This window comes from Maylandia zebra, linkage group LG13 (genome assembly GCF_041146795.1).
Source record: "Maylandia zebra isolate NMK-2024a linkage group LG13, Mzebra_GT3a, whole genome shotgun sequence".
In the NCBI taxonomy this organism is placed as follows: Eukaryota; Metazoa; Chordata; class Actinopteri; order Cichliformes; family Cichlidae; genus Maylandia; species Maylandia zebra.
In genome coordinates this window covers 1,283,879-1,307,995 of record NC_135179.1, presented here as the reverse complement: position 1 = coordinate 1,307,995, position 24,117 = coordinate 1,283,879, and the positions used below count along the sequence as shown (strand labels likewise).

Here is a 24,117-nt window from a genome sequence, read left to right as displayed (position 1 = left end):
AGAACTGGAATTTGCTTGTAAAAAAAAAAGGCAAAGCAGGCCATTAAGGTTATAATGACAATGGTTTTTAACTTTTTTTTCTTTAAAAAATAAAATAAAATAAACATAATTCAACAACAAAAAAATCAACACTATTAACCATATAACCATTAACCTTTTTTTTATATGTAAATTTTTATGTAAATTATTGACTCTCCTCAATTGTGCAGTTATTTACCTCTTTTTTTTAAACTTTTTTTAGAAGAAGTACACACACACACACACACACACACACACACACACACACACAACATATATACAAGGCATTTACCACTCTGATATCTTTTTTTTTAACATTGGTGACCATTCATCCAGAGACCGTTTTTAACTTTAGTCTTTCAGCAGTTTTTTCCACGACATAAACGGCCGTCAGACAGTTTTTTCACTCCTTCATTAAGATCACATTAAAATACATTACTAAATTAAAATACCTCCCCTCTGTAAACCTTTACCTTATCGTTGTAGAGGGGTATGTGTGTCCCTGGGATCCCAGGGGGAATCTTGCTGGTGGGCGTTTTGCCCCCTGGTAGGTATCCCATGGGAAATTGGTCTTGGGTGAGAGACCAGACAAAGAGCGATTCAGAAAACCCTATGAGAGCCTTAAGGGAACAGTTCACACTGCCCAGGATGGGGTTACCGCGACCAGGGCACTGCCATGGAGCCAGGCCTGGGGGAGGGTGAGCACCTAGTGGCCGGGCCTTAGTCCATGGAGCCTGGCTGAGTGCAGCCCAAAGATGGGGCATGAGATCACACTCCTGTAGGTCCATCACCTGCAGGAGGCACCGTAGGAGTCAGGCGCAGTGTGTGTTGGGAGTCGGACAAAGGCAGAGACCCTGGCGGACCAAAACCCAGCTTCAGAGGTTGGCAATGGGGACATAAAACCTGAAGGGGAAGGACCTGAACTAGTGTGAGAGGTGACAGATTGAGAGGTACTGGCTAGATATACTGTAGTTGGGCTCACCTCAACATAGAGCTTGGGCTCTGGAACCAATCTCCTGGAGAGTGGGATGGCTGGTTGAGGGTGCTCCACCTGGGGACTTCTTACTGGGAAACTTCAGTGCTCATGTGGGCAATGACAGTGAAAGCTGGAGGGTTGTGATTGGGAGGAACCAACCAGTCGTACCTGATTCTTTGCACAGTTCTCTTCTGCAAACCACAGTTTGTCCATACTGCACACCATGGTCAAACAGAAAAGTGTCCATAAGTGTACATGGGACCAGACCCCCCCGGGCCGTACGTCGAGGATCAGCCATGGCTGCATGTTCTGGAGGCTTGGGTGAAGTGAGAGACTGAGCTGTCAGCTGATCACCACTTGGTGGTGAGTTGGATTAGGTGGCCAGTGGAGGACACTGGACAGACCTGGTGCACCCAAACATATATGGAGGGTGTTCTGAGAACTCCTAGCAGAGGCCCATGAGATCATCAACTCTCACCTCCGGCAGAGCTTTGACAGGATTCAGGGAATGAGGACACTGAGTGTCAATGGACCCTGTTCAGCCCCATTCCTGAGGCTGTTGCACTGAACTGTGACTATAAGCTGGTTGGTGCTTGTTGTGGTGGTAACCCCCGAAGCAGCAGAAATTACATGCTTACTCACAGCAAAGTGGCTTTTCCTGGGCTTTCTCTCCTGCAATTGCTTTGCAATGTCTAATTAGTTCTTGGTATTTAAGAACCAGCTGTTTTCCACCAGATCCTTGTCACCATCATGGTGACCGTGATTCACAGTTTGTTTTTTGCTCCGTAGTACTCTGTTCTCATTCATTCCCTTGTTCCTTAGCAATTCCAAGCTCACTAACATGCATTCCTTGTAAAGTTTGAAGAGCACTGTCAGTTTAACTTAACTGAGTCAAACTGATAGCTGCCACTGCTTTAAAAACAAGGACACACCTGCTTTCCCACTTTCCACTGAACCACTCACCTTTCCTCTTGATTTCTGCCCATTCGCTGTAAACCCTCTGAAACATACTGTAAATCATGCAAGATACTGTCTCCAGTTTCACCATGGCCACAGTTAACTTCTCCTTTCATCTCCTACAGACACTCAGCTCTGCTCTGCAGATTGAGTTTTTTGGACAGAGAGGACAGATGGTTTGAAAGAGGAGTGAAAGAAGCATCTATGTCCACTGTGAGCAACCATCTTTGAACAGAGGCGGGGTTTACGACACCAACTCTCTGCCATCTATAATCCAGTTTTGAGATCCTTCCCAGACACCTTAACGCCCACTCACATCCTGGGCCATCTGACCTCAGGAATTCGCATGATAAGGTGGGGCCAGGTATCACAATGAACACACCCGAAACTCTGGCTGATTGGGACCCACACCCAGTTTCACACCTTGGCTCAGGTGATTAGAGGATCATCAGGGGTCCTTTTGTCCCTCTGTGGGGGGAAACTCCCACTAGGTTTATATCTGGGACTCTCCACCATTTGACCTTAGAACTGAAGAAGCTTCTCGGATGAGAGGTGAAACGTCTTCAAGCAACTTAAAGAAGTCCAGACGCTTTTCTTTGCAAGCGCCTTTGACTACGATGACCTGGATGACTGAGAACCTTCACAGACATACTGAGTTTTCTGTTTTCCAGCCTGAAAGTTCAGAGTTTTGTCTTGTGCAGGTTCACTCATTCACATCTTGGCGTTTACAGAGCCTGTGCCTGAGTCTGCCAACTTAAAGACTGTTAATTGTGCTCTTGGAACAGTCCTCTCAAAAAATATATTTTTTGTGTGAGCTGTGTGGAGGCTTTTGCTTCTCCCAGAGTCGAGTGCCCCACTAATCCCTGTCTGAGCCTGGGGCAGAGGTCTCCATGCAGCCAGCAGACTCTATGCTGTCAGCGTGTGAGTGCGAGCGCTTCAGCGCCAGAGCCCGTTCCACATGGTCTCCACATTCCAAAGATTCCTCAGTCTGGGTCATTGCAGTCCCAGACTTCAGTGGACTCCACACTGCCATGAATCCACCCAATGGCAAGGGTTAAATGCCTTCCGCGTAAGATGAAAAAAGCAGACAGGACTACTGGGAAGTCAGCAAAGAAAGATGGCAAAGGAAAAAGTTTATGGGGAATTGTATGTGAGGCTGGACACAAAGAATAACAAAAGGATTTCTATTCAGTGGCTAGAGAGGGAGAGGTCAAGCTGGGTGTGCAGCAGGTCAGGGTAACACTGATTACATGGAAATGTACAAATGAGTACTTTGAAGATCTGATTATGAAAATGATGAAGACAGAGAGGAGAAGGAAGTGCAGAGGATTAGGGCAGCTAGGAAGAGGATGGAGGTCAAGCAGAAATCTGCACGGAGTATTATTTAATTCAATTACATTTCTATTAATTCAAATCAGAACAGCAGTCGCCTCATGGTGATATTTAGATATATACTGTATTTATATTGTAAAGTAAAGAACCTAAAATAATACAGAGAAAAGAGTGAATGCCAAGACATGATGTTCACAAATAACACTGTGATATGTAGAGTAGGAAGCAGGTAGAAGAGAGCGAGTCAGTAGAAGTAATAAATAACACATGAAAATGACAGAGAGACAGGTGTAACAGTGTAGATGTAACATCATGTTGGGGCTGGTCCTAACAGCAGTAGCTGCTTCAGGCTCTATTTGTGAAGAGCACATTAACTAAATAACAATGGTAGTAAGATAGTACTGCTGGGATGTCTTCTAACAAGCTAACATGAGCCTCATGAGTCATTTGACTTACTGCATTTTAAAAAAGGATTTTGTTGAGTGTTTAATGTTTTTTGTGTAAAACCTTTTTTTGTTTGAACAATTAAATGATGGATGAATAATAACGTATTTAGAAATATTTATTTATAATTACACATATTATTTATTATTCGTTAAATTCTCACATGATTAATTTAATGTCTCACTCCACAAATTACGTTAAAAAGTCATTTGTAAATGAGTTTCATATTTTATATTCATATTTAACTGCAGACTTGCTGATCCATTCATAACATGCTTTATTTCAATGTGCGTGACTCTCTTGCTCCTCCATGCTTTAACACCTCAGCAGCTGTAAAAATGCAAAAAGGTTGATTTCTGCTACAACATCTACACGTGTGTATAACTATTTACTGTTCTTACAGCGTCGATGCCAGACAGCTGCATGCCAATGTTGATGACCACCACACTCAGCACCTGCCATCGGACCGTGTCATCCAGCATCAGTTTCCATACTGACAGTGTTTCCACTGAGAACAGGGAGCGCTGCTCCTCCTGCATCTCTTCAATCTCAGCCTGGATGTTACATTTAGCTCTGTACCACTTCAGAGCTAAGAGAAAAGAGTAGCGTGGTTATAGTGCATCGTTTAAAAATACACACACACCACATATACTTACCAATATATGTATATATATATATATATATATATATATATATATATATATATATATATATATATATATATATATATATAGTGAACTGGGGAGGAGGACTGTGGTCTGAGAGAAACTCCCTGGATTTATGAGATTTACATATAAATAAAAAAATAACAATGTTTCTGTAATGATTGCAGACAGCTTTTGAACTCCTCTGGGTTTCCACCTCAACACCTGAGAACACTGGACTTTCCCTGGCCTCAGTCAAACCTAGAAATAAAATCTTGTTCCCTGCGACTCTGACTTCCTCATCAACATGCATGTTGCATTTCCTGTTTATTAGTGGAGTATTGGTGATCTGAATCTTATAAAACAACGACAGCTGCACCTTTCAACCTGCCTGTATGTCTGAGTCACATGTTCTAACAGTTGTGTGAGATTTTTGGTTGAGAAGTCTACGACACGTAACACTGGCTGGTTTTTAACATCTTTTTTTTGATAAATAATATATACTGTAGCTAGGGCTGGATCAGGTGATGCTGAATCCTCTGTTACTTATGCTTCGAGGGGCTTCTTATTACATCACATGACTAACATGCGTCAACGTTTTCGAAAGTCTCCGTTTTCACTGTCCACACTGCGACGCGAAAGCACCGTTTTCAAATGCGTGTGTTTTCGAGAGCGTTTTCCAAACGCTGCGTTTTCCTTGAGCAAAAACGGCTTCTCAGTGTGGACGGGCGGCCAAAACGGAGAGAAAATGTGTGGACGTAGCCTTCGTGTCATCTGCCCGTTGGTGAAGCGATTGGCCAGAAATGCAGTATTTGACATATTTGTTAGGGTTCATCACACCATCACTATCATGTGATTGTAGCTGCTACCTGAGCATCCCTCTCTGGCACGCCGGCTGCTGTACGTACCCGGGGCTTCGGTCACCTGACCTTCCTAGCTGTTACAGGTCACATCCATGCCGCTGCTACTTCAGTCTGAATATGGTTGTTGATTGAGGCTGCTGGTCCTTTTGTTGTGATTGCCTGCAGATTATTTTCTCAGAAGCGTTTCCTCCATGGATTACTGGTATGTTCTTATTTTGTCCAATGAATTTAATTACTTTACTGGGGAGTAAACAGGTGAGTTTATAGGTCGTAGCTGCAGAAGCATATCGTTGGCCGTTTTTTATCTGGGACTCGAGCAGAGCAATTTGATTGGTATATACTTTTGTCATTTTTACCTTGAATGCAAATTTTACTACATATTGCAGGATGTTTGGGCCTCGGTGGGAGGCTCAGGCACAACCCACTGGATCTCTGTGGTGACCCAGAATGTTTAAGTCTTTGTAATCCCTCTTTTACGATTAGTTGATTTTGTGTTTTCTGTGGTATGCAGCTACTTTTGCACCCCTGGTTTAAGCTGCACCTTAGTGAGAGCTCATGTAAAGGTTGATGATTCTTCGGACTTCATCATCATCTGGCATCCCCACTAATAAGCCACAACTCTGAATCAATTACCAGTGTAGATGCAATTAAATTAACAACTTTTATTTGATATCTGTTTTTTACGTAGCTGGCAATAAACTATTTATTTTACACCCTGAACCACATTTCTGTCCGAAGCATAACAGACCTGAGTGCCTACTAGCATAGTTTGAACTAGATATTCCCAGGGTGGCATTTTGTGGTGTCCTTGTGATTGTAAAGCTTTTAAGCTCCCAGTCACCACACCACCGTCTCAGTGTGTGTGAATGTGCCGTGCTCATTGGTTTCTTTTCCTCATCACACCCCCTGGCCACACTAACAAAGTGGAGCTTACATTATCACGGCTTCATCATCACTGGTGTCCAGTTCCAGCCTTCCACACTGTCAAACAGTCACACAGGTACCTTAGAGCTTTGTGAAAATTTCCTGGCTGTAGATTTTAATCAAGACTGGTTGCCTTTTCTCAGTTAAATACACATGTTACTTGTTTAAAACTGCGAGACCACCTCAATCCAGGATTAAAACTGACTGGTGAAAAGGAGGCTTTCTTTTCTTTTGAGCTTCTCTCTCTGTCATGGAGGTACACGAAGCTTTAAAGCTTTTGGTCTTGATAAACTTGATCCTTATTTTCTTAAAGTTGAGCCACTAACTGATATTTATAATCTTACCCCCATGAACAACAAGATTCCTGACATATGGAAAAATAGTTTTAAATACTTAATTTTAATCTCATATATTCAGATTTTTTTTCTCAGAATATAGCACCCCTGTCCCAGCTCCATCTTTTTTAAATCAGGTCAGCATCTATTGCAGATCATTACTATAATACAATCAGTTCTACAGCTTTCTTTAAGCTGTCACACAAGCTGCTGAAGCACAGTAAAGAAATCAATGTCTCCACTGAACACTTCTGTAAGTCTAACCCTTCCTACAGACACGGTGCCGCTGTTTCATCCTCCAACCTAAATAATGTTGCACTAAAAGCAAACTGACCTCTGATGGTAGCGTGGATGTTGTGCTTCTCAATCAGCAGGTACCTAGGACTCTCTGGGAACCATGGCAACAACATCAGCTGGATGAAAGTGGGCACAGCAATCACTGAAAGAAAGAGGGGCCAGTGCTCCTCCTACAACAGTAACACAACAGTTATGCTTACCAACAGTAAGTGCTGAGAAAAACACCAGCAATAATTCATTAATAGCAACATTTTGGTTTGGCAACAAATCAGTCACAAGCCTTTGAACATGGGGGGACCATGTATAACATTGTCTTTGGTTCCTAAACAGTTTTTAGAGCACATTTTGTAAAACCTTCTGAACGTTTGAAATTGAAAGTCTTCAATCACATCTTGACTGTTTGATTTAAAGTATACTGTTAGCAGTGTATGCTACAGTCCAGTCCGCACGCAGGTTGCTTGACTACCTTTCCTAGAAGCTCGTGTAGACCGAGGATTTGGGCAACAAAAACTCCAGTTCCAATGAAGATGCTCGGCACAAGGCCAAGGAAACCTCTCAAGTTCTTTGGTGCTATCTCACCCAAGTACATTGGTACCACACTTAGAGAGATGCCTGCAAGAATAAGAGCAAAGAAGAAGATTGTTATGATATTACTCTGATTCACTTTTAAACATTAATTTAATTGAAAATAAAGTATATAAAGAGTTGGGAATGAGGATGTGTTTATTACAGAAGAGGATTAGGGCTACTGGGAAAAAAAGAGTTTTTTATCACGGTGCTTTGCCAATATTTCTTCCTCTGCACACAGGGAATGGCCTTCCTCAGACTGGTGTGTGTGTGTGTGTGTGTGTGTGTGTGTGTGTGTGTGTGTGTGTGTGTGTGTGTGTGTGTGTGTGTGTGTGTGTGTGTGTACCTGAGTGGATTCCTGTGATGAAACGGCCAATGATGATCATCTCAGGTGACCCACATATCCTGCTAAAGCCCATGAGTAAAGCAGCAATAAACACCAACACTGTTGTGTTTACCACTGTCCCCTTCCTGAAAGTACACGTACAAAGCACATAAAAGTAAGTGACCCAGAGGTTTATGAAACAGCAAGGGCAATAATGGAAACCCCATCCCCTGATACACACAGTCATAACCAACCCAGGATCATTGCAAAATGTTTAATAGACACACCGGTTCACTGCGTCGGTTTCACACTTTGCCTCTCAAAAGCATGAAATGGACATGCATGCAGAAGCTGCAGTAATAGCAGAGGGAGACACTTCATTTATTCAATAATATAGGAATGTGTGTAAACAGGCATTGTTAGCACATGCTCGTGTAAATACATATTAGCTGCCCAGCTATTCTGGCAGTTCAGGACTCTGGAATGTAGTGAATTTTGTTCACTGCTGATTTCTTGGTTTTAAGTAGCTTTCTCTGCTGGAAATGCAACTCCTGCATGTGTGTTCACTTTGTCAGGGTTCCTGGGTCGTTGACGCTGCATTTTCAGTTCATGTTCACTGTTTGTTTTCCTCATGTTCCATTTCTGGATTCATTATGTTCAGCCGTGTACTCACCGGTCTCTCATCATCATCCTCGTGAGTCGCTGCATTTAAACCCTCAGTTTATCTCGGTTCAGCGTCAGTGTTGCTGTTAGGTTGTCGCCATATGCTCAGTTCATTCAGTCAGCCAGTCATTTCCTGTTCGTTCAATAAACACCAGCTTTCACCGCGAGTCCTGCATTTGGGTCATCTCTTCCTCTCCTCCACACACGAAACTCCCGACACATTTCATGCTTTGGATAGTGTGAAATGAACACGGTGGACCGGCGTGACTATTTCACGCTGATATCGGGTTGACACACATGCAAAGCTGTTTAAGTCCCAAATAGCCACAAACTTTGCTCATACGCTGTGATTAACCATAAATCTGAAGAATGTGAATGAATGTGAAGAAATTGATCAGCTTATAAATATGATTTTATTTTCATTTAAATGTAGACTGACAGGAATGTGGAAAAAAGGAGAAATGTGTCACCAACCCATCATCAGAGATGGGCAGTAACGCGTAATCCGATTACTTTTTTCAAGTAACGAGTAAAGTAAGGGATTACTATTGCAAAAACAGTAATTAGATTACCGTTACTTTCCCGTAGGAACGCTGTGTTACTGCGTTACTAAAACCGTGATTTTTTTGCGAGAATGTCTCACGACAGTGACGTAAGCAAGTGCGACGTTCGTGACAACAGCTGTGTGCAGATCAACAATGGATCATATATCGAGTGCAGAGAGAGTATGAGCGTGCAGCGTTTAAAGCGTGGAAGTACTGACCTTACTTTGAGTTTGATTCCATAAAAAGTGACAAAAACATTAGTGTCCGCTGTGCGTGGGAAGAAAACTTCTTTTTACAGCGAAAAAACCCCTAAACTTCCAACAAGCACCGAGTAGCTACGACGTAATGGGAAACTCACAGAGAAACTCGCGGATTCTTCCACTGACCGCGGCACACCTGCACCAGGGTAAACCTCCGCCAGGTATTATGGTGTTTTTAAAATTATTTTGGGGGGATTTTTATGGAATTATATTGTATGTTGCATATATGAAATTTCAGCCCACACATACCTGGACGGTGCTAATGCGTTAACGAGCTAACAGTGCTAATGCGTTGATGCCGTGCAGTCCCGCGCACGGGGCGATCCGCGCTAACTCGCTAATGGAGATTTGCCGCGTTAATGCGGTTATGGCGTTAACGTCATTTTAACAAGATTAACACTGACAGCACTACTTATCATATTGTAACGATGGTTAAGTGTTATTGTACATGTTGGTTATCTTTGCACACTGTTTGTTCCTTTAAGATTCATGTTTGGTTGTGCTGCAGGAAGTAGGAAGGGTGGTGTGGAGGAAGGGGAGGGGGGACCTGGGTTCTGTGTTGTGTGGGTGCCAGGCTGAAGAGAGGTGTAGCACGAGGGCGCTCTCCCCTGAGTTAGCAACCCGCTTGCTTATGTGCCGAATAAACGGACAAACTGAGACCCAACCGTCTGGTTCTTGTGAACGTTACATTGGTGTCAGAAGTGAAGAAAGAAAAAAGAACCCCAGAACACCCGACACCCTGTTGCTGGCGACGCTTGCCGTTGCGAGACGAGGATGTTGCCGGGCAGGATTAAGAAGGAGACGGAGGAGAGGGAGGTTCGTCCGCGCTCGCCCGCCCATGGAGTGAGGGAAACGGCGCTGCGGCTGTCTGCCGAGGCTGGATTTTCTCCAGGTTTGACTAGGCTCGGGAACTGTTCGCACAGCGGCCGCGATTCCGGCGGGAAGGAGTCGACCTCGCTTGGCGCGCCGTCACGTGATGTAAACAAACATGGCGGCGCCCAGCAAGCTGCAGCGCATATAAAAACGCCTAAGTTCAGCGGCAAGACGCCATGGGAAGTGTTTATCGCACAGTTCGAGCTGTTAGCTGTTGCAGCTGGCTGGTCTGAGGAACATAAAGCTCTCCAGTTGGCTTTGTGCCTGTGTGAGGATGCAGCTGCATGCCTGCTGCTGCTAACCGAGGAGCAGCACCAACCAGTGCTGCTGAGGTCGGAGTTCCACAACAGACGCAGATTGCCAGGTGAGCCCCTCCGCATTTTGGCCCATGAAGTCGAGTGCCTTTGCCGGAGGGCGTATGACAGCATGCCACCATCAGTGCAGGCGGAGTTAGCTCGGGACCAGTTCCTGCAGGCCCTGAGCCCTAAAGAGCTCCGTATGCAAACTCAGCTTGCTCGTCCGGCCACACTCAGTGCAGCCCTGGAGCTAGCGTTGGAGAGGGAGATGCTTGCGGGATCCTCTGGGGGCGCTGATGACGCACACGTGGTGAGGGCTGTGTCAGCACCTGTGGAACAGACGGAGACGCCAGCGAGCCTGTGCAGTTTGGTGCAGGCGGCTTCGCTGCAGTCGCCTTCCCCTCGGGCTGGCCCACACCGCCGACCGCAGAGCTGCTGGGGATGTGGACAAGTCGGACACCTCATCAGGCAGTGCCCCAAGCTTGCAGCGGTTCAGGGAAACGCCCATGGGCCCGTGTAGGCGGGAGTACACGGGCCTGGGAGAACGACATCCCCACTCCACCGCCACCCCCACCTGGTGCGGCCATCGCTGTGGGCTGGACCCAGGTTGGCGGCTTTTGCCATGTTCCAGTGACGATTGCGGGGGTGTCCTGTACGGCCCTGCTGGACACGGGGTCCAATGCAACGCTGGTCCGACCCGATGTTGTCCCACCCGGAGCTGCTGTGCAACCGACTAATGTGCAACTTAAGACTGTGACCGGTGATCTGGCCCCAATGAGAGGGAGGGGAGTGTTCCAGTTCAAGGTGGGGGACCTCGGTGTGTCTTATGCTGCCTTGGTGGCTGACGTGCAGGACGCCTGCATCCTTGGGCTGGATTTTTTACGAGCCATTGGTGGTGTACTGGACTTAGGCAAAGGCTTCCTCGCACTCCCTGATGGGAAGAAGGTGCCGCTTATTCCCCCCCCGGTCTGCACAGCATCTGCCGCGGCGTCCACCTCCACCGCAGAGACCCCTGCAGACCCGCCAGCAGAACAGCGAGCGGAGGAGGAGGAGAGGCTCTCAGCAGTGAGGAGTATCTGGTCAAAGAACTGTGAGGGGCTGACTCCACAGCAGCAAGAGAGTCTATGGCAGGTACTAAAAGAGTTTAGTGACATTTTTGCCCTGAAAGAAAGTGATGTTGGCTTGACACACTTGGTAGAGCACGTCATTGAGACCGGGGATGCCCAGCCTATTAAAGTGCGCCCCCGCCGCCTGCCCCTGGCTCATCAGGAGGCTGCAGACAGAGAGTTGTGTGAAATGATGAAGGCGGGCATCATAGAGCCATCTGATAGCCCGTGGGCCTCCGCGGTGGTGATGGTGCCTAAGAAAAAAAGTCCTAGGATGCGTTTCTGTGTGGACTACAGACCACTCAACAAAGTGACGAAGAAGGACTCTTACCCCCTTCCCAGGATTGATGAGTCTCTCGACTTAGTAGCCGGGTCCTCCTGGTTCTCCACCCTGGACCTGCGGAGTGGCTACTGGCAGGTGCCACTGTCCCCGGAATCCAGACCGAAGACAGCCTTCTGCACTAACAGGGGACTATGGCAGTTCAAAGTCCTGAGCTTTGGTCTTTGCAATGCTCCTGCGACCTTCGAGAGGCTTATGGACAGTGTGCTGGCTGGCGTCCCACGGCAACGGTGTCTGGTTTACCTGGATGATCTTCTAGTGCACGGGAGCTCCTTTGATGCTGCCCTGGATGCCCTGAGACAAGTGTTGGAGAGGGTGGCGGCTGCAGGCCTGAAGCTGCATCCCGACAAGTGCCACTTCATGAGGAGGGAGGTGGAGTTTCTGGGCCACAAGCTGGGTCGTGAGGGCATCAGCACTTTGGAGGAAAAAATTCACACCATTACCGAGTGGCCCACACCAGCAGACCAGAAACAGCTCAAAAGCTTCCTAGGACTGGCGTCTTATTACAGGAGGTTTGTGAAGGGCTTTTCCTCCATAGCCGCACCACTCTTCCACCTGCTGCAGAAGGACCGTGACTTCATCTGGACCCAGGACTGTCAGCAGGCGTTCAACACCCTCCGCAAATCGCTGACAGAGTCCCCAGTCCTCGCCCCCCCTGACCCCACCCTGCCTTTTGTCCTGGACACTGACGCAAGTAATGTGGGGCTGGGAGCTGTGTTGTCGCAGGTTGGGCCGGAAGGTGAGAAGGTGGTGGCGTACTTCAGTCGGGTCCTGAACAGGAGTGAGCGGCGCTACTGTGTCACACGACGAGAGCTGCTGGCTGTGGTGGCAGGGGTGAGACACTTTAAGTACTACCTGTGCGGCACATCATTTGTTATCAGAACTGATCATGCTGCCCTCCAGTGGCTGATGTCTTTCAGGGAGCCAGAGGGACAGGTGGCTCGCTGGCTGGAGGAGCTCCAAGCCTTCAATTTCACTGTGGAGCACAGAGCAGGGACGCACCATTCTAACGCAGACGCCCTCTCTCGCCGCCCATGTGCTGCAGCTGGCTGCCGTTACTGTGAGAAGCGAGAGGAAATAGAGCGGGAACTCACGACAATAGACGGAGCAGCACAGCTCGCCTGCAGGGCTCTTCTGGTGGTGGATGCAGCGGAGTGGAGGGCACGGCAGGAACAAGACACAGACCTGCTGCCGGTCCTGCAGTGGCTGGAGAAGGGGGAGCAACCCCTTTGGGATGAGGTCACTGGATTTTCCATCTGTACCAGGGGGCTATGGGCCAAGTTTGCAGCTCTCAGGCTGAAGGAGGGGGTGTTGGAGCGTGCCTGGAAGGATCCTGCCACGGGGGAGGAGAGGTGGCAGGTTGTGGTGCCAAGGTCGCTGAGGTCAGCGGTGCTGGAAGCCTGCCATGGGAGCACTGGCTCCGGCCACTTTGGGGTCTCTAAGACTCTCCGCCGCCTCCGCCAGGGCTATTACTGGGGTCAACAGCGGAGGGATGTGGAGGACTTTTGCCGGAGCTGTGATGCATGTTCCTCACACAAAGGGCCACAGGACCAGTCCCGGGCTCAGCTTCAGCAGCAACCAGCAGGGGCTCCAATGGAGCGAGTAGCTGTGGACGTCATGGGCCCATTTCCTCGCACAGACAGAGGAAACCGCTATGTTCTTGTGGCCATGGACTATTTTACCAAGTGGCCGGAAGCATATGCCATCCCAGATCAGGAGGCTGAGACTGTCGCTGATGTATTAGTGGAGGGGATGTTCAGCCGCTTTGGAACAGCAGAGACCCTCCACAGTGACCAGGGGCGTAACTTTGAGTCCAAGGTATTTGCTGCCATGTGTGAACGCCTTGGGATTAAGAAGACCCGCACCACCCCACTTCACCCCCAAAGCGATGGACTGGTGGAAAGGTTTAACAGGACACTGGCCCAGCAGCTAGCCATCCTTACCTCAGAACACCAACGGGACTGGGACTACCATCTTCCCCTTATCCTCATGGCCTACAGGTCGGCAGTGCAAGACTCCACCCAATGTACGCCTGCCCTGCTCATGTTAGGGAGAGAGCTGAGAACTCCTGCAGAGTTGGCTTTTGGGAAGCCCCCGGACGTGCCAGAAGCACCACCAGGCCGGGACTACGCAAGGAAGCTGCAGGACCGGCTGGATTCTGCACATTCCTACGCCCGGGAGCAGCTGGCGAAGGCAGGCCTGCGCCAAAAGAGGAATTATGACATCACCACTAAGGGGAGGCACTTCCGTGCTGGGGAGCTGGTGTGGGTCTACAGCCCAAAGAGAAAGAAGGGACGGTGTCCTAAACTGGATAGCAGCTGGGTGGGGCCTTGCAGCGTCCTAGAGCGAGTGGGGGAGGTTGTTTACAGGGTGCAGTTGCCTCCTAGGGGGAGGATAGTAGCGCTGCACAGAGACCGGATGGCCCCCTACAGAGGGCAGTCCCTCCCCTCCTTTCCAGAGGGACGTGTACAGAGCGTCCATGACCCTGCTCAGAGGGGCCCCCGACCGGGGCTGCGTTCCCCTCCCTCGGACTCTTCACCCCAAAGCCCCGACGCTCCGCGCCCACCTCAGGGGCTCAGGAGGTCAAGGAGGGAACGTAGGCTACCACCCCGCCTCAGAGACTGTGTCGTTCCCTTGGGGACGAGGAACTTATTGCTGGGGGGGCAGTGTAACGATGGTTAAGTGTTATTGTACATGTTGGTTATCTTTGCACACTGTTTGTTCCTTTAAGATTCATGTTTGGTTGTGCTGCAGGAAGTAGGGAGGGTGGTGTGGAGGAAGGGGAGGGGGGACCTGGGTTCTGTGTTGTGTGGGTGCCAGGCTGAAGAGAGGTGTAGCACGAGGGCGCTCTCCCCTGAGTTAGCAACCCGCTTGCTTATGTGCCGAATAAACGGACAAACTGAGACCCAACCGTCTGGTTCTTGTGAACGTTACAATATGTACAGTAGAAACTGTTGTATACTTCTCAGTAATTAAGTTTAAAAAAAAATGAAGACGAATGTTTTACCTGCCATAGCGTGTGACCAGCATCCCCACAATGAGTGAGCCCAGCAGACCTCCAACCGCAAAAACAGACACAGTCAGAGAGTACATGAGGGTCAGGGTCTCCTCACTGAGTCCTGTTCCATTGCGTCGCACCACTGTCTTGTTGTAGAAGTCCTTGATGTACTGACAGTGTGAGGAAGAGCACAAATAGGATGCATTTAGATAACAGACATACAAATAAGATCAAATAAGAATAGAAACAAAAAAGTATGAAAGAAAGACATGCATCCACCCATCCATTCATCCATGACCTGTACAGCGTCGACATCCTTCCAGCTGCTGTCTGCTGATCTCCCGCTCCCCTCACTCGTGAACAAGACCCAAAGATATTTAAAGTCCTCACGTTAGGCAGTCACTTGCCCCTGACCCGGAGTGGGCACTCTACCCTTTTCCGGCTGAGGGCAATGGCCTCTCCACCACTGATGAGAGCACGTTGGCATAAGAATTAAAACCTCTTCTTTCACTTTGAAACAAAGAGCCCTGACACAGCTGAGGCGCTTCCACCAGCCACTGCTCTCTCGTCTTCCAGGAACACCAGGTGAGGCAGGTGCTGAAAGCTGTGAACAGGAAAGCTGCTGGGCTGGACGGAGTACTTGGTAAAGAACTTTGTGCCTACGCTGACCAGCCAGAGGGAGTCCTGACCAGGATGTTTAACCTCTCACTGTCACAGTCCACTATCTCTCCACAACCATCATTCCTGTGCCAAAGTCATCTGCTCCAAAGTGCTCAGTGACTACACACCCACTGCCTTAATGTGTGTAGTCATGAAATGTTTGGAGAGGCTTATGCTGCTATCCGGTCGTTAATTCTGACGTCACTAGCCGTGTCTGGGCCTAAACTCCGCTGCAGGTCCATATATCAAACGATCACTGTGGCATTACTGAGAGTTGAAAAACTGTCTAAAGTCTTTCATCTTTAATAAAATGATCAGCGTTCTGCTCTACCAGGTGTAACAACTGAGTTTAACATCCAGGCATCCATGAAAACGGAATTTATGACATTTAACGGAGTTAGAAGTTAGCAGGGAGTTAGCTCGCTAGCTTCTATCTAAATACAATATAGCATGTCCTGACTGCCGGGTTTTGGAAACAAATTCAAACGTACAGCTCTGTTATCACTTCCAACATAAATGAAGACCAAAAACTAAACAGCAGTGACGTTTGTAGGGTTACTGAAGTTGGGCTAGCTGGTATATAATGATGTGCTACGTGACCGCTAGCGACACAGCTATGTTAGCATAATATAAACAAGCTAACTTTTTTTCCACTGGATAAAAGTTAACGTGAGTGTTCTCGGTGGTCAGGAACAAATGTAATCGCATGGCAGGATGCTGTAAAAGGACCAAACTTCAGCCAGGAGAACAACTGAGATAATCCATCCACAATACGAGGTTAGTCATTCATATACTGCTGCATGGGCTGGGCTGTAGTTACATCCTAAGGTTTTAAAAACTGAGCTTAAATAAATGATTAGCGGTAATAAAAGCCGAGGGAGGTCAACAGGGATCACTGACTGTTTTAGGAGCTTTTTGAGATCAAATAGAAGAAAATACAAAACATTAAACATGTTAACAACACAAAAGCCATATTAAACGCAGACTACTTTAGACCCGGAAGTAGGATTCGTCACGTCATCACTTAACGACCGGATACATAAAGGCCTGTCTTCCACATAACCGGGACTCAGGGTAAAGTCAAATGGACAGGGGACACCATTCCCACAGCCCTGCACACATTCCAGAGCTTTTGTTGTATCTCTTTTTTTAGGTTAATCTTTTTGTTTATAGTAATCCTGCATTTTAATTTCTATTAGCTTTACTGTCTAGTTTCTGTTCGTGATTATTATGTGTATTGTGTTTTTTCCTTTAGCGTATCCTGCCTTCAGTGTTTCCCTGTTACCCTGTTGGTGTTCCCTGTTTAGTTATTTCCTGATAGTCATGTGTTCTTATGAATTGCATTCAGTTTTTGTCCCATTTGATTAGTCATAGCTGTGTCTCATCACTGCCTATTTTAGACTTTAGTTTGTCTGAATAAAAATGAATAAATAAATTCTATTACTGGCTGCCATTGCACAGTCTGCTCACGTAAATATTTTTTTGGGAAAAGGTTTTTAAGGTCAGATTTTGTTACAGAAATAAAAATCATTTTAGAGCAGCTTGCTAAAGGTGGCCCAAAACGTTCCAAGACCCCCTCAATATACTGAGGTGGTGTGGGATCATATTGACAACAAATGTTTGAGAACTATTCATGAAGTCTAAAAGAAATTACAAGAAAGCTTCCCAAAGGGTTCAGGCTGTGTTAAAGAACAAACGGGGGTAATACCAAATATTGAATCAAGCTTATCAGAACTGAACAGTTTTTGCCTTGGATACTGTATTTCTGTGTATATTTGTACATTTCAATAAATAAATGCACAAATTTTCCATTTTCCATGCAAAATATAAGGAATCTATACATGTGTGAATTCATCAGATTCCTAAATACAATTCAGTAAAAAAAACCTGTGTTTGTATCATGTGGCTTCGACATCATGGTTACATAAGAGCAAGACAGACCTTCAGTTTTCACTCTGATATTTTGGAATTAAAGCCACAAGTCTTGTCTGACCTAAACCTCCTGATCATCAGTTTACATGTGCCAGCACGTGTTAGCGCTAACTTCAGTTTCCCCTGAACCATGTGTCACGTGCCGGGAAAACTGACAGACACATGCTGCTACTCGAGCATGAGCATGAGCAGCATGCCTGGTTTTTCAACAAAGAAGATCATTTTTATTTGAGATTTTCATTACCCCCGTGTGAACTGAGACCAGCCATGGACCAGCATTTTCAAACCGAATATTTACTTGTAACAGATACGAAAAGATCTCTCATGACTAGCAAGAGCACTCAAAGACCAAACTCCTTTGGGTTTCCTGATGATCATTATTATCAGATATATTTTTCAGTCAGTAAAAGCAGCAGTTTATTTTGTGAGAAATATACAGATATCAGGTGCCAGCACCTACCCCTTTATGTGAACATTTATATTACTACATTCAGATAACTTTAGCTTGAGCAAGCAAGGTAACAGACCGAAGCTTCCTCTTCTTGACAGAGCTAACCACTGTTAGCTCAGATTCTTGGTTCTAACCCCAGCTGGGTTTATTCTCCTTTGGACCCTGACTTTTTTCCAAATGCTTACATTTTTGAATATCTACTTTGTGTGTTTACATCAAGTTGAACAGTGCTGAATTAGCAAAACCAATCAGCTGCTATTATATTTATATTTATATTTATTTCACCTCTCTTAATGTGACTATCCAGAGACCAGGAAACAGCTTCTCTCCTCTTGTTACCCCCCCCCCCCAAATAATTTAAACACTAAAAAAAAACCACAAAGAAAGAACAATATATTATCCACAACTGCACTAAAGAATAAAGCAGTGAAATGTGAATTAATAAACATTAGCTCTCTCTCTTCTAAGTCCCTGTTAGTCCCTGTGAATTAGCAATTATTTGCAAATTGATTTACGCTGCCTTCCAGAAACCTGGTTACAGCAGGATGATTATGTTAGTTTAAACGAATCAACACCCCCGAGTCATTCTGATTGTCAGCTTCCTCAAAGCACAGGCCGAGTCTCTGATTTCTCAGACTTTTTATCTGATTTAGTTCTGAGCTCAGATAAAATAATTATTGTGGGTGATTTTAACATCCATGTAGATGCTAAAAATGACAGCCTCAACATGGCATTTAATCTGTTATTAGACTCAATTGGTTTCTGTCAAAATGTAAAAGAACCCACCCACCACTGTAATCACACTATACAGGGTGGGCCGTTTCTATGGACACACCGTAATAACATGGGAATGGTTGGTGATGTTAAAGTCCTGTTTGTGGCACATTAGTATATGTGAGGGGGCAAACTCCTCAAGATGGGCGGTGACCATGGTGGCCATTTAGAAGTCGGCCATCTTGGATACAACTTTTGTTTTTTCAATAGGAAGAGGGCCATGTGACACATCACACTTATTGGTAATGTCACAAGAAAAACAATGGTGTGCTTGGTTTCAACGTAACTTTATATAACATAACATTTACATTCACAATAATTGATTACACAGCAGTGGGGAGTAGACTTTATCACAGTAGATGTCTTCAATTAATTCATGCTTGAGTCTTAAATATGATCAACCTTTCTCTGTTAATGGGTTGTACCACAGGCCTTTACACGCAGTAATTAAACCTTTACTTAAAAAGGCATTACTTGACCCAGTTTCTTAGCTAATTTAAAGCCACTCTCTAATCTGACTTTTGTCTGAAGATTTGTTGAAGGACAAGGTGTAAAACAGCAAACTGATCATCTGCAGAGAAATGCTTTATTTAAAGAGTCTCAGTCAGATGAAAGGCTACCAATGATCTTCTTATGGCCTATGTTTCTGAACAAAATCATTTTTAACTGCGCTGCTAATGTTCTTATATACAATACAAAATTGAAATTAAAACATACATTTAATTTATTGCTGGATGTTGTGATGCCCAACAATTATTGCAATGCAAATATTTCACGCAGAGATCACTCCTCGGGCTTGCTACTTGAAACTATTGGAAATCTTCACTGTTCACGTTTTCCAAATAAATGAACAGTTATAGTGGTAACGATCCCAGTCACATCTGCTTTCTTGGTGGAAAGCATTACTCAAGCTATCTGCCACTAATCTTAGTATATCTTTAGTATATCACCTTTGCGAATTATTTTAATACTCTGGTTCCAAACCTTCGCACTGTGAAAGAGACACAAATCCAACAACTGGTACATATCCCACAAATAAGTGTCCAGGCTGAACTATTTCTTTCTTCAATGATTTGGTTAGCTCGTTATACGTACAAAAGCTCTATGTGCTTACAGGTAGGAGAGGATTAACCTTCAAATTCAACCTGGTCTTAATGAGCGACAACGGATTCACAACAGATTCTTTCTTCACACATCAGGTGACCAAACAGCCACCACAGAAGCCAACGACTTCCACACCCAAATATTCTCTCTATCCTATCGCTGTGATTGTAACGTATGAAGTATTTACAAAACACTGGGAAAATAAAAAGAAGAGGACCGTTTTCATAACAAACTTTATCACAATGTTAAAATGAGGGACTTCTGCTTTTCTAATTTTTGTGCTTGTTGTTCAGCTGCCAAGTTTAATTTGAATTTTATTGAAATGATCGTTGCTTATTAATGATGGTGAGTCTTTCTACAGACAAGCAGCAAAGCCCCATCTCTGCATGTCTGGAAATCTTTCTTAGTGAATGCCATTGATGTGTTTTGACCTTTAATAAAAAATAATCACTGATAAAATCCTGTTTTCAGAATTATGCAGTTCAGAGTGTGTTATTACAACTGTTCTTAATACATCTGCATTTTTAACAGAGTGTAACTTAAACATGTACAGAAGTAATTTCGACTTGATAGGATGACTTAACAGTCACATGCCAGAACATACCTCTTCAATTTATTTAGATCCGCTGAGTCGGAGAAACAGTTTTCATGAAAACTGCGACATCAGAGTATGAGTCTTATTTTTATCTCGGGGTAACTGTGAGGGCACGTGCTCCCCTCCCTCAGACAAACTGTCGTTTTCAACAGAAAACACCAAAAATATATATATATATTTTTTTTTACAAAATACCAATACTTTGTGTTTCAATAAAGAAAGAATTCCAAGTGCACCAATCACACATTTACACATAAATAAGCTAACCAATCAGCAGTTAAGGGGGTTGTACTGGCTGACTGGTTAAACCCAATGGTTGTACCACAGCCCAAATGGACTGAACCACTACAGATTTAAAGGGGAAATGGTCCCAAACTTAGTTAAATATCAAAAGTGCACAGAAAAATGCAAACAAGTTAAAATTACACACAGCAATCACAGGAGCTATAAATAAAATGAATAAGAAAAATCTTTGTCCTTTTCCATCTTGGAAGCTGTGCCAGAAATGTTTGGATATCTATGTTGGCCGAAAGCGGCAACTTTGAGTGGCTGTATGATTAATCGATATTACTGGGACTACAAACTTAAACACACTGAAACCACAAAGCTTCCAAAACCAAATTCCTGGCCAGTAGATCATGCAGATTCATATGCAAGATCTGGCCATGCAGAATATAACGGCTGTTATAAACAAATGCACTTCAATAAGTTACTTTCCAGATGTGTGTGTGTGTGTGTGTGTGTGTGTGTGTGTGTGTGTGTGTGTGTGTGTGTGTTACCACAGCAGGGGAGTTTACCACAGCCAGATTGTACCCATAAAGCATAGAGCTCCCAAAGGAGGTAAGGAATGCCACTGCCAGCAAAGAGGCAGTGAGGTGCTGCAGACAGAGCAGGAGAGACACATGCAGAATATGATGGTGAGCTCACAGCTTCTTAAAGTTAAGACAAAACATTTTATACGCTGTGTGAATAAAAAAATCAGTTAAGTTTTAAGTTGTCATTTTTTCACCAACATTCACAAATCTCTGATTGTATGTCACATAAGAAAGTTGGCATGTTTGTGTAAAGCAATCAGATTAAAAACATCTTAAAAACAAGTCTTTCACACACACTTTCTTTATATTTAGCTCTAATGAGTCAGACTTTCTTGTACTTTCTGGAAGTCTTTCAGTGCTTTTCTTTGGACACCGGCTACTTTTTATTCATTTTCAGTGCACTCATTGCACCTGACTATCTTTTAGAGGACTGTGTGACTCTTAAGCTATTTAACACTGACTCTTGAATCGCTCAAGCACTGATAAGGCACCAAGCCTTTCCAAGAGAATGAACTGGTGTGTCTATACGTAACAGACAACTCACCAAATTACTCATTTAAAATTGTATCTTCAGACTCTGTGTTTCTATATCATGTTGTAAAAATATATATATAATGTATTACTGTCAGTTTGACAGGCATACAATTGTACTGTTGCACCAACAGCAGTTAAATGAAAATATTGATAATAATGATAATATTGCAAACGACAGATGCAGCACCAGAGAGATGCATTTGATCCATCTACTGTTCACCAAAGCTTGCTAAATTACACAAGAATAGACCTGAACATCAGTGCAATGGGTCTTATGGAGCGATCAGGTGCAAAAGTAGGTACGAGGTACAACAGATTGTCTACAACCATGTCTATAACATGATGCCGTGGCTCCTTTGAAGTTCACTGTTACTGAAGCAGTATAGGGTAATCTTAACAACAAATAGAAAAATAGTCTGGAAACATGGAAAGAAGAGCTTTGGACTGTTCTTCAAGAAGCTTTTGTGTTTTGACTCCTGGCTCCACCTGCTGCCGCACGGTGCTACATGACAAAAAGGGTTCAGACTGTGTTGAAAAATAAAGGTGGTCATTCCAAATATTATCTTTCAAGCTGTTTTTCCCTGTACATTGTATTTCCATGTATCCTGACACATGCTTCAATCAACCACCATACCTTTCCCATTTTCCTAGCAAAATATTAAGAAATGAACAGTAGCTTATACACAATACTACAGTATTGTGTGTAAGTCTTAACAAGATGTACAAAATCTAAATATCTGCAAATGTCTTTAACTGTATATAAACTTAACACAAAAAGTAAAGGAATTTGTGTTTAGTTAATTATCTTGTTGTAACAATAGCTATAGGCAATAAAACACATGTTTCAAAAACCTGCTTATTTCCCTTTAAATACAGCCACATTTGTAAGGACGATGACAATGTTTGAATTATGACCACCAGCCATAATAAATGGTTCGCTTTTGGTCAAAAATCCTGATTTTCCTTTGTCTGTGTTTGGGTCCCTAAAGCTTTATTTGGTGTAATATAGAAATAAAATTAAAAACAGATTCTTACAGCTGAGAGTTTTCATTGATTTTTTACGAATGTACGCGACAAATTAAATTCAGAATGCTTTCTGTTCAGTTATTAAGCTCGACCCACTGAAAACATTATTTTGTTTACTCAGTTTCCAAAAATGAGTAAATCTTGTGTCATTTATTTAAAAAAAAATAGCGATTTCTTTTTACGCAATAAATTTGTTTCAACTTTCAACCTCACTTAAATAATAACACTAAATAAATTATAAATAAGAAAGCAGAGGCCTCTTCTCGGTATTAAATGCTATTAGCTGCTATAATTAATGTCCAGCACAGGATGGGATCAGTCAGTTGATAGTTCTGCTTCTGTTTAGTGCCCGTCTGTCTGGACTTACCGAAGTGATTTTCCCCGACGGTGGAATTAAAACCTCCTCAGCCATTTAAGAAACGTGTCAGCTGGTCCCAAAAAGTAAAAAGAAAAATATGATTTCTCTACACTGCAAAGAATCTCATCTCCTTCGCAGCAGATGTGGTCAAACAGGCTCTTAACCACAGACTGAAGTATTCCAGGCTTTTTCTCCAATGAGCAGTCTGTTTGCCCCCAGTAACAAACCCACATCGTATCATCACATGATGGAGAGCAGCGTGACACAGTTGGAGAAAAGCCTGCTGGAAGCAATTAGCTCTAAGTCAATTCACTAAGAAAGAAATCGATGCTAGAGAGAGGGAAAGAAGAGGAGTAACAGAAAGGGAACACCAAGTCAAACAGGTTCCACATGTGAGACAAGACAGACGTCAAGAATGAAGGCAAAGAGGAAAGAGAAGATGAGAGACCGTTTAAGACAACATGCTTTCCAAAATAAACTCTGTGATCTGCAGTGCACGGCGTATATACTTATCGTGTCAGTAAAAGAGAACTGTCGGTATTTCTTCTGCATTTATAGGAACCACCACACAGTGAGACTGTTAATCTTTGAGTGCATTTGTCCTCAGTGAACCTTCCACCCCGCCCTACCCCCTGTAATCACAGTCATCATGTGCTCATAATTTTGGTTGTAGTTGAAAGAAGAGGGGCAGTGTTTACTGTGACCGTGAACAATCACCTGCTTTGCATTACACATTTCTTAATCCTGTGACTTTACCTCTATTGCTGTTCCTTGAAAAGCTGGTTTTGTTCTAAAATCCAGCCTCCTGGCACACACGAACTCTACTGCACTCATTAACTGCGATACCGCTAGATATCTCTGAAATTTGCCCGAAAGTTAAAAGAAATTTTTTTTGTGGTGTTGGATTAATAATAATAATAATGGATTGCATTTATATAGCGCTTTTCGGGGCCTTCAAAGCGCTTTACAATGCCACTATTCATTCACTCTCACATTCACACACTGGTGGAGGCAGCTACAGGTGTAGCCACAGCTGCCCTGGGGCAGACTGACAGAAGCCAGGCTGCCATATCGCGCCATCGGCCCCTCTGGCCAACACCAGTAG

At 44.5% G+C, this 24,117-nt stretch overlaps 1 protein-coding gene across 1 annotated transcript in view; it reads right to left on the bottom strand.

Annotated features, from left to right (window-relative positions):
- slc2a15a (solute carrier family 2 member 15a) overlaps positions 1-23,512 on the bottom strand; it is a 35,642-nt gene extending 12,130 nt beyond the window's left edge. Inside the window, exons 1-7 of the mRNA XM_004573798.4 lie at positions 23,022-23,512; positions 21,059-21,157; positions 14,773-14,933; positions 7,704-7,828; positions 7,257-7,402; positions 6,828-6,960; positions 4,129-4,316 (exon numbers count right to left, since the gene is read on the bottom strand). Coding sequence (XP_004573855.1) covers positions 4,129-4,316; positions 6,828-6,960; positions 7,257-7,402; positions 7,704-7,828; positions 14,773-14,933; positions 21,059-21,157; positions 23,022-23,066 — 897 coding nt within the window. The 5' untranslated portion in view covers positions 23,067-23,512. The remainder of the gene's footprint in view (positions 1-4,128; positions 4,317-6,827; positions 6,961-7,256; positions 7,403-7,703; positions 7,829-14,772; positions 14,934-21,058; positions 21,158-23,021) is intronic.
- Between the last annotated feature and the right edge of the window lie 605 nt (positions 23,513-24,117).